Source organism: Stegostoma tigrinum, chromosome 45, assembly GCF_030684315.1.
Source record: "Stegostoma tigrinum isolate sSteTig4 chromosome 45, sSteTig4.hap1, whole genome shotgun sequence".
Lineage (NCBI taxonomy): Eukaryota > Metazoa > Chordata > Chondrichthyes > Orectolobiformes > Stegostomatidae > Stegostoma > Stegostoma tigrinum.
In genome coordinates this window covers 9,705,566-9,719,263 of record NC_081398.1, presented here as the reverse complement: position 1 = coordinate 9,719,263, position 13,698 = coordinate 9,705,566, and the positions used below count along the sequence as shown (strand labels likewise).

General features: G+C 42.9%; 1 protein-coding gene across 1 annotated transcript; it reads left to right on the top strand.

Moving 5' to 3' along the window:
* The first annotated feature begins 211 nt into the window (after nucleotides 1-211).
* On the top strand, nucleotides 212-8,473 carry LOC125448672 (probable G-protein coupled receptor 139). The gene is made up of 2 exons (XM_059642679.1): nucleotides 212-278; nucleotides 7,575-8,473. Exons 1-2 carry the CDS (start codon nucleotides 212-214, stop codon nucleotides 8,471-8,473), a joined length of 966 nt encoding a protein of 321 aa, XP_059498662.1.
* The last annotated feature ends 5,225 nt before the right edge of the window (nucleotides 8,474-13,698 follow it).

Below are 13,698 nucleotides of genomic sequence, written 5' to 3'. Positions count from 1 at the left end.
CAGCCTACAGAAAGCAGAAAGTGCTGGAGAAACTCAGCATCTCTGGAGGCAGAAAACAAAGTTTACACTTCGAGTGCAGTGGCCCTTCTTCACATGTTGCAATGTAGCTGTCCCAGTGGACATGCTAAAAGCTATAAACTGGGACTGTATCACCTCAGAAACTAATTGGAAGTGACTGCCTGCAACACAGAGGGGCTCTTTCACAAGAGAAATGATTGAAATATTTCATAAGTTTGTTAAAATATATTACCTTGTACTCGCAATCATTGGTGTCCCAGGTAAGTTACTATGATCAATTAAACATTGTAAAGCTTATGTGAGTTGGTTTCTGCCTTTGCTGTTGTGAATAACAACATAATGAAGTGCTGGTTCACTGTTGGATATCACAGAGACAGCTGTATCACACTTCACTGTATTTGTAATGCTTCTATTAAATGTAATTGCTCATGTTAAGTTGAACCCATTCTACACGTAATGGACCACATTGGGAGGTCGGTTTCAAGGTTAGTATCAGTTCAGGATGTTGTGTCTATCTGAGTTGTCCAGTTAGGTTATTTATAAACTACAAATTTTGAATTGCTGTATTAAATAAAGATTCTGTATTAACATTTATTTGCTTGAGTTACAGAGAATCTCTATTCATATGAGGTGCTGCATGAGTGTGAGACGGTATATTAGTTAGAGGAGATTTATCTGTCTGAGCTCTATTTTAGGAAAGGAATCAATTTGAGGAGCTTTATTCAACAGAGGGACAGTGTCACTGCAAAGATGTGTTGGCGTGAACATCAGAATTAGGATGCAATGCAGTGGTAGTTTTAGATGCTGGATTAGTCTGAGGTGATGTGTTGGAATTAGGGATTATAATATGTTCAGCCTTTGCCTCACTGTCCTGAATGAAGTCCTGTTTGAGTTTGAGATGTTGTGCTGATTAGAAAAAGGTGTAAAAGTTTGAGAATATACAGTAATCCATCAGCTCTACTTGTTTATGGAGCTGCGCTAAAAACTGTTTTTAGCTCCTTAAAATGACAACTTCAGGTGGCCAATCTCCCAACTCGAGAGAACCATGTGGCTTATTTAGGTAAAAGGCTGAAATTAGGCACTATTGTGTGAAATGCTAGTGAGCTGAGCGTAATTGGAAGTCCCAGATATTACAGACATTTGCTGATTGCAGCACTGTGAGCTAGGCTGGAGCTGATAACACAGGCATGTGATGGGAGTAAGTTTGGAAGTTCTATCTTCAACACCAAGGCTGTGAGGAGCATTAAAAATATCCATTGTTACAACAGCCTGACCCCTTGGGGTACTAATTGGCTCAGTTGGCTGGGTGGCAATAATTAACTCCTCATTGCACTTGGAATGGAGTTTCAGACTTACCGAGCATGTAAAACTTACACTGCGTTACAACCTAATTCTAGTCTTCGCGCCAGTACATCTTTATAGTGGCACTGTCCCTCTGTTGAATAAAGCCCCTTCACTTTTAGCAATCTAATACCGTACACACATAGTTATAAGACCATTACATGTAAGAATGGAAATAGGCCATTCAGCCCATCAAGTGTTCCGCTGTTCAAAGAGGTTGTGGTTGACCTGATAATCCCCAACTCCACTTTCCTGCCTTTTCCCCATCGATCTTGATCAGCTTATTGATTAAAACTCTGAGACAGCGAGAACTGCAGGTGCTGGAGTCAGAGACGACACAGTGCAGAGCTGGAGGAACACAGCAGGCCAGGCAGCATCAGAGGAACAGGAAAGTTGACGCTTTGGGTCAGGATGCTTCTTCAGAAACGGGTCATTTCTGAAGAAGGGCCCCGACCCAAAACATCAACTTTTCTGCTCCTCTGATTAAAACTCAGTCTGTCTCAGCCTTTAATGACCTAATCTCGATAGCCCTCTGTTGCAAAGGATTCCACAGACTCGTTACCCTCTCAGACAAGAAATTGCTCCTCATTGCTGTGTTAAATGTGCAACACCTTTTTCTGAGATGATGCCCTCTGATCCTAGACTCTCCCATAAGGGGAAACAACTTTTCCACATCCAACCTGTCAAGTCCCTCAGAATCTTGTATGTTTCAATAAGGCAGCCTCTTATTCCTCTACATTCCAATGAGTATGGGCCCAACCTAATCAATCTGTCTTCCTGAGACAGTTCCCCCCCGCCCCATAGCTGGTATTAACTTACGTAGACTGCCTTCCAATGCCTGTATATCTATCCTTAGATAAGTGGTCCAAAAATGTTCAGTGTGTTCCAGATTTAGTATGACTGATGCTCTGTATTATTTCAGCTAAATCTCATTTATATTATATACAATATTCTCCTTGAATCTAAGATCAACATTCACTGTAGTGGAGCAGTGTATCTTGGCTGCTGACATCCAGCACCTTTGAATATCAGGCTACTTCAGCAAGTTGCAGGGTCACCTGAGCATTAAGGCAAACGGAAACGTGAGTGTGGAAACAAGAGCGGGGGAGCAAAATTGGAAATTGATTATAGAAAAGCAGAAAGCAAAAACAGAAGGGAGCAGAAGCAATGATGAGCAGCAAATAGCGCCATGGTGCAAAGTAATATATAGAAACGTCAAAAAGATGAGCCATGGTACAACGAAATGTGCAGAAATGTCAAAAAGACAAGCCCAAAATATCTGAAAGCATGGAGGATAGATGAATTCACAGCAGAAAAAGCTGCAAATAGGTAAACTAATATGATTATTGAAAGATGGCAGCAGGGTGACCAGGGCTGGGAACTAAATATCCAAGAGAATGCAATCTTTGTGGATGACAGGTAAGAGGGGAAAGGAGATGGGCTAATGTTCTTTGTGAAAGAATAAATCAGTGCAAAAGCAAGAAAAGATGTTGGCACAGGAAATCAAGGTGCAGAACCAGTCTGAGTGGAGCTCAGAAGCAACAAGAGATGAAAATATTAATGGGAGATATTTATAGGTCTCCAATCAGTGTTGGGAAAGCAGAGCTGGGGTGAAGTAAGAAATAGCGATGAATAAAACAAGGGTACTACAGTAACCAGAAATAATTTTAATCCAGGTACACACTGAGCAAAGCACATTAGGAATAAGATTGTACTGGGTGCACTGCTGAAATATGTAAAATATAGCTTCGTGGACCCACATATTGATGAACCAATGAGGGAAATAGTTTCCTAGATTCAGTTTTGTGCGATGAGAAGGAGTTTATCAATAATCTTCTTGTGAGAGATCTGTTAGCACAAGATGACCAAAGCATGATTGAACTCTTCATTGTGATAGAAATTGAAGTGGGCTGCACGGTGGCTCAATGGTTAGCACTGCTGCCTCACAGCACAGGAACCCGGGTTCGATCCCAGCTCGGGCGACTGTCTGAGAGGAGTTTGCACATTCTCCTGGCATCTGTGTGGGTTTCCTCCTACAGTCCAAAGCTGTGCAGACTAGGTGGATTGGCCGTGCTCAATTGCCCCATAGTGCCCAGTGATGTTTAGGTTAGGTGGGTTAGACAAGGGAAATGCAGAGGTGGGGGAATGGGTCTGGGTGGGATGCTCTTCAGAGGGCCAGTGTGGACTTGTTGGGCGAAATGGCCTCTGTTTCCATACTGTATGATTTCTAATGTAGTCCAGTCTGAATCTAGGATATTGTAGCTAAACAAAGGAAAGTGTGAAGATATGAGGTACAAGGCATGATTTTAGGATGAGAGGGAATGGGTAGCTCCATGGGAACTAGGATCTGCAATAGGTCATTCAGTTCCTCAAACCTGCTCAGACATTCAATACAATCATGATTCATTTTATCACGACATCAACTCCACTTGCCTGCCTGCTCTCCATAGCCCTTGAACTGGTTACTAATTAAAACTCTATCTCCTCTTTAACTTACTCAATGTCCCAGTGTCCACTGCACTCGAGGGGAGTGAGTTCCAGAGATTCAAGACCCCTTGACAGAAGTAATTTCTCCTCATCAGTTTTAAATCTGATAACTCACATTAGAAAGCAATGACGTTTCGTTCTAGATTGCCACATATGCGGAAGCATTCTCTCTACATCACATCTGAAATCCTCCTTAGCATCTGATGTACCTCAATTAGATTTCACCTCATTCTCCTAAACTCTACGTAATATAGGCCTGAACTGTTCTACCTCTCTTCATAAGACAACCCGTCGTCTCTGGAATCAACTTAGTGAACCTCCTCTATCCTGCATCCAAAGCAACTACATCCCCTTCAAGTAAGGAGACCCAGCTAGAATGCAATACTCCAAATGTGGTCTCACTGATGCTTTGTAAAGGCACACCCCTCTATCGTTACGCTCCATTCCTATAGCAACAAATACCAAGATTTCACTGAAATGGAGAGGTAACTGTTCATGTTTAAAGATTAACGTGTACATTTCAAGGATCTGGAACCCTTTTCTCGGGTGAAAGACTACAACAGGAAGAGCAGTCCTTTTATGGCTGACAAAATAACTTCAGTATAGTGAGATAACAAGGTGTAGAGCTGGATGAACACAGCAGGCCAAGCAGCATCAGAGGAGCAGGAAAGCTGACATTTCGGGCCAAGACCCTTCTTCAGAAATGGGGGAGGGGAAGGGGATTCTGAAATAAATAGGGAGACGGGGGGAGGCGGATAGCAGATGGATCAAGGAGAAAGTAGGGTGAGAGGAGACAGACAGGTCAAAGAGGCAGGGTTAGAGCCAGTGAAGGTGAATGTAGGGGTGGGGAGTTAGGGAGGGGATAGGTCAGTCCAGGGAGGATGGACAGGTCAGGGGTGGCGGGATGAGGTTAGTGGGTAGGGAATAGGGGTGGAGCTCGAGGTGGGAGGAATGGCTAGGGAGGCAGGGACTAACTGGGCTGGTTTTGGAATGTGGTCAGGGGAGGGGAGATTTTGAAGCTTGTGAAGTCCACATTGATACCCTTGGGCTGCAGGGTTCCCAAGTGAAATATGAGATACTGTTCCTGCATCTTTCCAGTGGCATCATTATGGCACTGCAGGAGGCCCAGGATGGACATGTCGTCCAAGGAGTGGGCGGAGGGAATTGAAATGGTTCACGAATGGGAGGTGCAGTTGTTTGTTGTGAACAGAGAATAGGGGTTCCACAAAGCAGCCCCCAAGCCCTCATTTGGTTTCCCTGATTTAGAGGAGGCCACAACGGGAACAGCGGATACAGAATATCACATTAACAGATGTGCAGGTGAACATCTGACGATGTGAAATGTCTTCATCGGGCCTGGGATGGGGGGGAAGGGGAAGGTGTGGGAGCAAGTATAGCACTTGCTTCGGTGGCAGGGAAAAGTGTCGGGAGTGGTGGGGCCTGCTGGCAGTGTGGAGCAGACAAGAGAGTCACGGAGAGAGTGGTCCCTCTGGAAAACACATAAGGGTGGGAGGGAAAAATGTCTTTGGTGGTGGGGGCAGATGGCGGAAATGTCGGAGAATGATGTGTTGGATTTGGAGGTTGGTGGGATGGTACCTGAGGGCGAGGGGGATTCTGTTTTGGTTATTTTTGCAGATGAGATTGAGGTATGAGTTGTGGGAAATGTAGGAGACACGGTCGGGGGCATTTTCGATCACTGTGGAGGGGAAGCTGCAGTTCTTGAAAAATGAGGACATCTGGGATGTTCGAGAGTGGAATGCTTCAACTCAGGAGCAGATGCACTGGAGGCAAAGGAATTGGGAATAGAGGTTGGCCTTCTGACAGGAAGGTGGGTGAGAGGAGGAATATTCTAGGTAGTTGTGGGAGTTGGTAGGCTTAAAATGGATCTTGGTTTCCAGGTGGATGCCAGACATGTAGACAGAGAGGTCCAGGAAGGAGGAAGAGGCATCAGAGAGGGTCCAGGTGAATGTAAGGTTCGGGTGGAAGGTGTTGGTGAAGTGGATGAACTGTTCGAGCTCCTCTTCGGAACACGAGGCGACGCCGATACAGTCATCAATGTAATGGAGGAAGAGGTGGGGTTTGGGGCCAGTGTAGGTGCGGAAGAGGGATTGTCCCACATAACCTACAAAGAGACAGTCATAGCTTGGGCCCATGCGGGTACCCATGGCCACCAATTTTGGTTTCATCTGAAAACTTACAAACCGTACCTACTGTATTAACATCCAAATCACTTACATAAGTGACGAAATGCAATAGACCCAGTACCAATGCTCGGAGCACAGCGCTGGTCACTTGCCATCAGTCCGAAAAAAAACCCTCGTCCACGACCCACAGCCTACAAACTTCAAACCAAATTTGTATCCAAATGGCTAGCTCTTCCTAGATTCTAAGTGATATAACCTTGCTTACCAGTCTATCATGTGGTACCTTGTTGAAAGCCTCACTAAATTCCATGAAGACATTGTCTACTGCACTGCCTTCATCTATCTACATGGTTGGCTATACAAAGGACTCAACAAAGTTAGTGAGACATAATTTCCCATACACAAAGCCACGCTGGCCTACCCCCAAACAGTCCTAGCCTTTCCAAAAACCATGTAAATCCTGCCCCTCAGAGTCCCATCCAACAAGTTACCCACTGCTGATGACCGGCTCACCAGTCTATGGTTCTCTGGCTTTTCCTCACCACCTTTCTGAGATGCTGGTACAACATTAGCCAACTTTCAATCTTCCTACACCTCACTCGAGCAACTAAGAATAGAAATACATCGGCTAGGGGCTAAATGAAATCACGGTGAAGGATCCTCTAAGGAAGAGAGGCCATAATATGTGAAATTTCACAATCAGTTGGAAGGGGGGAATTGGAGTTAAAAACTAGTGCCTTAAATTTAAATCATGCCAATGAAAAGGATGTCAACACTGAGTTGGCTAAATGATCTTGGAAACATGTTAAGAGGAAAATGGGATCGATCATTTTTAACTGATTTGAAGGAAATGCTTCACGCCTCTCTGCAAAAGGATTGAATTAAGAAATAACTACTTTATGATATGAGTAAATTATTTGTAAAGGGCATGAGCTTAAAGAGGAAATGAAATTTTAGATAACCAATTGAATCCATAACAGAAAACAGAACTGGTGTCTTTCTCATGCAGGAGACAGGATGCACTGTTGCTCTGAAAGCATTTGTTTTCACTCACTCATGTTTAGTAGTGCTCAGAACAGCTTACAAAGTTTGTGACAATAGTTTAAAATTATTGACAACAAAGTCTAGTGGAGCAAAGAAGTGATTTTGCATTTGCTCATTAAATTGGGGAAACCTATAAAGCTCCATGTGGAAAAGGATCTGAACAGATGACTGAGAAGTGGAACTGAGCAGGTGATTTACAAAAGCAGGGGTTGTAGAAAAAGACAAAACAATGTTTTGGAAAGGCATACCCTCAACATCAATGCCATGAAAGGTTAGCTCCAAACAAGCTGTTACCAGTTTCAGATATTCAGATTAAGTATGGGAGACTGACTCTGGGCTGAGAAGGCACTTTCCTGCCAGCCTAAAATCCCTTCACTCCAAGGAATTATCCAATTATAATGCACAATTATACTTCATTCAGCAAAGGGCTTTGATGTCATATACATTAAATTTTTATTGCCTATTCTCAGGCATAAAGAATGAGATATTTATCAACAATTTCCCACCTTTTTTTACCTTTTTTGTATTTTTCTTTTGCAGTTAATTTACTGGCAATTGTGATCCTGTCCCAAGGAAAGTGTGGGCTCTCTGTTTGTATCAGTCGCTACCTGTTAGCCATGGCAACAGCAGATCTACTTGTTGTGATCAATGAGGTCATATTGTATCGGGTTAGTTATTATTACTTCCGGGGTTCCTTCCTCGATATGACTCCTGTGTGTAGTATTATTATTGTCCTAAGTCATATATCTACAAACACTTCAGTTTGGTTCACAGTCTCTTTCACCTTTGATCGCTTTGTTGCCATTTGTAGCCAGAAGCTGAAGAGAAAATACTGCACTGAGAAAACTGCAGCGGTAGTGATTGCAACGACCTCGCTATTGTTCTGTTTAAAAAGCCTTCCATTCTACTTTACCTTAAAACATGATGCGATCATTGACAATGTACCATGGGACTGCTTGACAAAAGATAACTACTTTACTGATCTTGGGTGGGTGATATTTGACTGGTTTGACTCAGTTCTAACTCCATTGCTTCCCTTCGCTTTAATTTTGCTGCTCAACTTTCTGACTATCAGACACATTCTAGTGAAGAGCCGTGTCCGTAAGGAACTGAGGGGTCAGAGCAGAGGAGGGAATCACAGTGACCCAGAAATGGCAAGCAGAAGGAAGTCTGTGATCTTGCTGTTTGCTGTTTCTGGCAGCTTCACGCTGTTATGGTTGACGACGGTTGCAGAATTCTTATATTACAACATTACAGATGCTAACTTTGCAGATTACACCAATTCTGTCATTGTCTTTGAACAATTCGGATACATGTTGCAGATTTTGAGCTCCTGCACAAACACTTTTATTTACGGTGTGACTAATACCAAGTTCAGAGAGCAGTTCAGGATCATGCTGAAATATCCAGTGAAACTGATCACGAAATTAACTAAGTAGTAAGAAAATCTGAGCTCCATCCAGATCTGCATTAAGCTGTACCCTGTTCATTGTTGGTCCCAACATATCCCAGGATCTCAAAATATACCTGTGTGTGATACTGTTTCTTGCCTATGCTATGAACTGTTCAGATTGACAACTCAGCTGCTAGATTTAAGGACAGAGCTGAAAGTCCAATGTGCAGAATTTTTGATAAGGTGATCTATAAAAGTCAGTTCACACTTACTGTATAGCCAGACATAAGCAGCTTCCAGATGGAAAGCTGATGAAGTGAGCAGATAGAGATAACAAGGTGTAGAGCTGGATGAACACAGCAGGCCAAGCAGCAGCAGAGGAGCATGCAGGCTGACATTTCGGGCCTAGACCTCGGCCGGAAATGTCAGCTTTCCTGCTCCTCTGATGCTGCTTGGCCTACTGTGTTCATCCAGCTCTACAATTTGTTGTCTCAGATTCTCCAGCATCTGCAGCTCCTACTACCCCTGAAGTGAGCAGATAATTTGAAATGAATTGCAATGTCAACCCTATGGAATGCAGTTTTCCTGAACTGTTCATCTAATATTAAATGTTTAAAAATGCTTTGCGTACTCTTTCACATTGCTGCCTAATGTTTGCAAACATATCCCTCTCCCTTTTCGAGAACATTGATGTAATGTTGGCCTTTCAATCCCTTAGGCCAACAACAATTCTGTGATCTTGATCGATATTACTACAGTATCTATTTACACTCCTTTTGTTGAGGGGCAGAGAAAATGCGATCGATGGTATCATCAGAGCAGAGGACAAAGGAAATAGATGCAGGTCTAGTCCATTCAGCCCATCATGCCTGTTCCACCATTCAGGAAAATATGGCAGAATTTCCTTATGGTCTCAATTTCTCCCTTGTGTCTACTCCTCACAGCCCCGAGCCTCCTGAGAAAAGGCACCAACCTCTGCTTCAATGCCTAATCATCTTATATCAATAGTACAGAGCCCTTTTCTTAGGAAGAATCTCATTAATGGTAGCTTGACATTTCTTCTTACATATGACTCCACACCCGCAGCAACATGGTCTAAGCTTCAAATGGACAGTTAGGGGTGGGCACGAAATGCTGGCTGTATGAGTGATGCCCACTTCCAAGGAACAAAGTTGAAATTCTGGGGGTGCTCTGACAGCAAAAGTGACTCCTTAGACACACCTTGAAAACCTTTGATAATTTCCAGCTGGAAGGACAAAAGCAACAGATAGAACATAGAACATAGAACAGTACTTTTGTTCCAACCTATTATCCTACTCAGATCAAACTACCCTGTGTACCATACATTTTACTATAGTCCATGTGCCTATCCCAGAGTCGCTTAAAAGTCCCTAAGGTATCTGACTCCACTACCACTGCCAGCAGCACATTCCACACGCCGACCTCTATCTGTGGGAAGAACCTACCTCTGACATCTCCCCTATACCTTCCTCCCATCACCTTAAAATTATGCCCCCTCATAATAATCATTTCCACCCTGGGAAACAGCCTCTGACTCTATCTATGCCTCTCATCATTTTGTACACCTCTATCAAGTCACCTCTCATCCTTCTTTGGTCCAATGACAAAAAGCCCTAGCTCCCTCAATATTTCCTCATAAGACCTGCCCTTCAGTCCAGACAGAGCTTTAAATTGAGGGGTGATAGATATAGGACAGATGTCAGAGATAGGCTCTTTACTCAAGAGTAGTTTGGGTATGGAATGCCCTGCCTAACAGTAGTAGTCTCGCCAAGTTTAAGGGCATTTAAATGGTCATTGGATAAACAAATGGATGAAAATGGAATAGTGTAGGTCAGATGGGCTTCAGATTGGTTTCACAGGTCAGCACAACAACGAGGGCCGAAGGGCCTGCACTGTGCTGTAATATTCTATGTCTATGTCCATACATGAGAATACCACCCTCTGTAAGTTCCTGCATTGTTAGGCTGAAAATAGCTAATGGGTTATTTAAGGCCTGGTCAAAATGATTCCAGGAAAATGCATGCATGTCAATATGAAGCCAATTTATCAGCTTGACCTACTTAATATATTAGAGACATGTACAAATTAATAAGAGAATCTCTTTTATGTATGCATGCATGCATACATATATATATATACAAATATGTATTTATGTGTGTGTGTGTGTGTGTGTGTGTGTGCGCGCGTGCGCGTGTGTGTGCGTGTGTGTGTGCATGTGTGTGTGTGCGAGTGTGTGCGTGCGTGTGCGTGTGCATGTGTGTGTGCGTGTGTGTGTGTGTGCGTGTGTGTGTGTGCGTGTGTGCGTGTGTGTGTACGTGTGTGCGTGTGTGCGTGCGTGTGTGTGCGTGCGTGTGTGTGTGTGCATGTGCGTGTGTGTGCGTGTGTGCGAGTGTGTGCGTGCGTGTGTGTGTGTGTGTTTGCGCTTGTGTGCATGTGTGTGCATGTGTGTGTGCGTGTGTGTGCGTGTGTGTGTGTGCGCGTGTGTGTGTGTGCGTGTGTGTGTGCATGTGTGTGTGTGTGTGTGTGCGTGTGTGCGTGTGTGTGCGTGCGTGTGTGTGTGCGTGTGTGCAAACAAGTGGATCCGATACTGCCTTCCATTTGTTAGACGCTTTGGTGAATGTGGCCCTCGGATCACTACCTCAGAATACCTGGCACCAGTCTCACAAGTCCCAGTCCAATGGTGAAGAGTCCCATGAGTGGGACAAAACACAATTGTAATATTATTCTAAATCTAAGATTACGTGCTGAATGTCCATTTCACAATAACAGCAGCACCTTTCCAATCTTCAGAAACAAATCGAGGTGACTCCATGCAACTGCAGCACGGGTCTGCTCTCACAGACAAGTGAGTGTCATACAGTCACCTCCTTGTCAAAACAGACTATCTTTCGCAACAGGCCCATTTTCAGGTATTCTTCCCTGTTCCTTCTATTGCTCATTGGTGAGCAATTAATCCTTAATGATTGACTTTCAATGGCCTGGCTTGAAAATAGTGTTTTTAAGCCAAACACTACGCACCACCTTTTGATGGTGATCAAAACTTTATACGAGTGCATACATATTATTTAATAGCTGTAAGCTGCTTACACATGCAATAAAGTTTACAGGCCATTACAAATGTGCATAAGAACAAGAAACAAGCAACTAACGATAGTACCACAACTGGATGCCATAACAGTAAGAGTATGCTAAAGCTATATGTCCCACAAATTATGCACAATAAGTGTTCCTAAAATGCCCACTATGCCAATCAATTGATCATGGCTGTATGCCATGGCAGTTTCTACCCATAAGAAGTCATGGCATACTGTTCTAAATGAGATGTTGTGCAAAGAAGCACATAATTTATTAAATCTTACATGGGAAGACACCCTACTCAAATGATTGGTGGTGTGACATAAGGTTATCACTTCCTATTCTTTGATTTTGTGGAGTTTATGTCTAACTGCATCATTAATAAATGCTGACTCTACATAAATTCACAGGCAATACCTCTCTCTTACAATTAATCACCATTTATATACACTACATGATTCAGGAACTCTGGAGAAAGCCTTGCTGTCCAGAGGAAAGGAAAGAAGTGTGTTTATACGATAACTTTAAAAGAGGCAAATGACCGTTATTAGCGTGTGGTTTCAAGCTTTACCAAATTTTCACTTAGTTGTCTTTTTTGCAACAAACGTACATGACAATTTCCTCAAATGCAATTTCCTAGATTACTCTTGACTTTCCCTCTTTCAAAATTACTTCAAAATTTACGGTGACATGCTCAAAGATTTCAGTCGTGTATAGCCTCAGCAGTGTTGTCGGGCAAATAGATTTCATTAGTGGTAAACTAATTTCTTCACAAGCAACATTTCTATTTTTGTTTTCAAAAATTAAAGCCACCTTGACTCTTTCCATTGGTTCCTGTTTTAAATTGAAATTTAACGAATTAAATTTATTTGCCCTTTAAACTTCAGTTGAATTTCCCTTTGTATGCATGAACTAACAGCTTGTATCAAATAACTTTATCAATTGCAATTACAGAAACAATTATATCCAGGCTTTGTGGGTAGGGAGTTATATTGTACAGGAGATTCCAGTAATTGTAGTCAGTTCATGGTTCCCCTGATTCAAAGACTTTATCTTTCAGACCTCTGGCTCCCTTGAAGCCAATGCAAAAAGAGAAAAAAACAAAATCTGTTGTGGCTCAGGAAGAAACTCAGTGGTTTAAGAACATCCACACAACACATCTCTCCCCCCAGAAGTTGCTTGAGAAGATTTAAAACTCTCAGTGGTAGAGTTAACTTTGAGAAGCAACAGAGTTCAAGCCAACATCATGTCATGCTTCTGCTTATTCAGTTCAAAGCTGTCACAATATCTTCTGATAATCTCAAACTGGCATCTTGACTTTCTGTCGCTTTAAAGAAAACATTTTCTAGGTGTTTCTTTCAAGACCACCTTTGAAAAGAAATAAGACTGAAAATTTCTCATTTCAAGTTCAGAGTTCAAATTTGATGCCCTCTGCAAAAAATGTTCTGAGAACAAACTGGACCATTTTTGTTCCAGCATCCTTTCTATAGCAGTTTAAACATAATATACACTTTCCAATGATATAAAATTTCAAAGTTTAAAACTGACGGTGCTTTAGGATGACTGCTTTAGTACTGATTTCAGTTGAATGTAAGGAGCACGTGCATAGGAATACTTTGTGAGTACAATGCAATTTTCATAGAACTCTTCTTTAATTTCACTGGGGGAATGGGACTTGTTGACCACTTCCTCAACTGTGCCTCAGCATCCTATTCAGTTGCCCATCCTTTCCAGCTCCTGATTGACTTTCCACACTTATTTCGCCTCACTGCATGGATATGGAACAGTTGGGGACAGACTAACAACTCCATTTTCACTGTTAACTGCTTTGGCACGCAAGCCAACAGCTGCAGCCACTGTCTGTTCACAGATTTTACTCTGGCATGCTCTGATTTTTTCCTATGTCAAGGGGGAATTCCATCTCATCATCAGCCCCAGTATTAACATGCAGCGTGCACAACTGTGATGCAGGAAGTGTGCAACCAAATTCAGAAATTTGAAGCCGTTGGGCGAAGAAAACTGGCAAGTATTTATCCAGACCAGGCAGCATCAGAGGAGCAGGAGAGCTGACGCTTCGGGTCTGGATCCTTCTGCAGAAAATTTTCCGAAGAAGAGTCCAGACCCGAAACATCAACTCTCCTGCTCCTCTGATGCTGCCTGGCCCGTTGTGTTCAT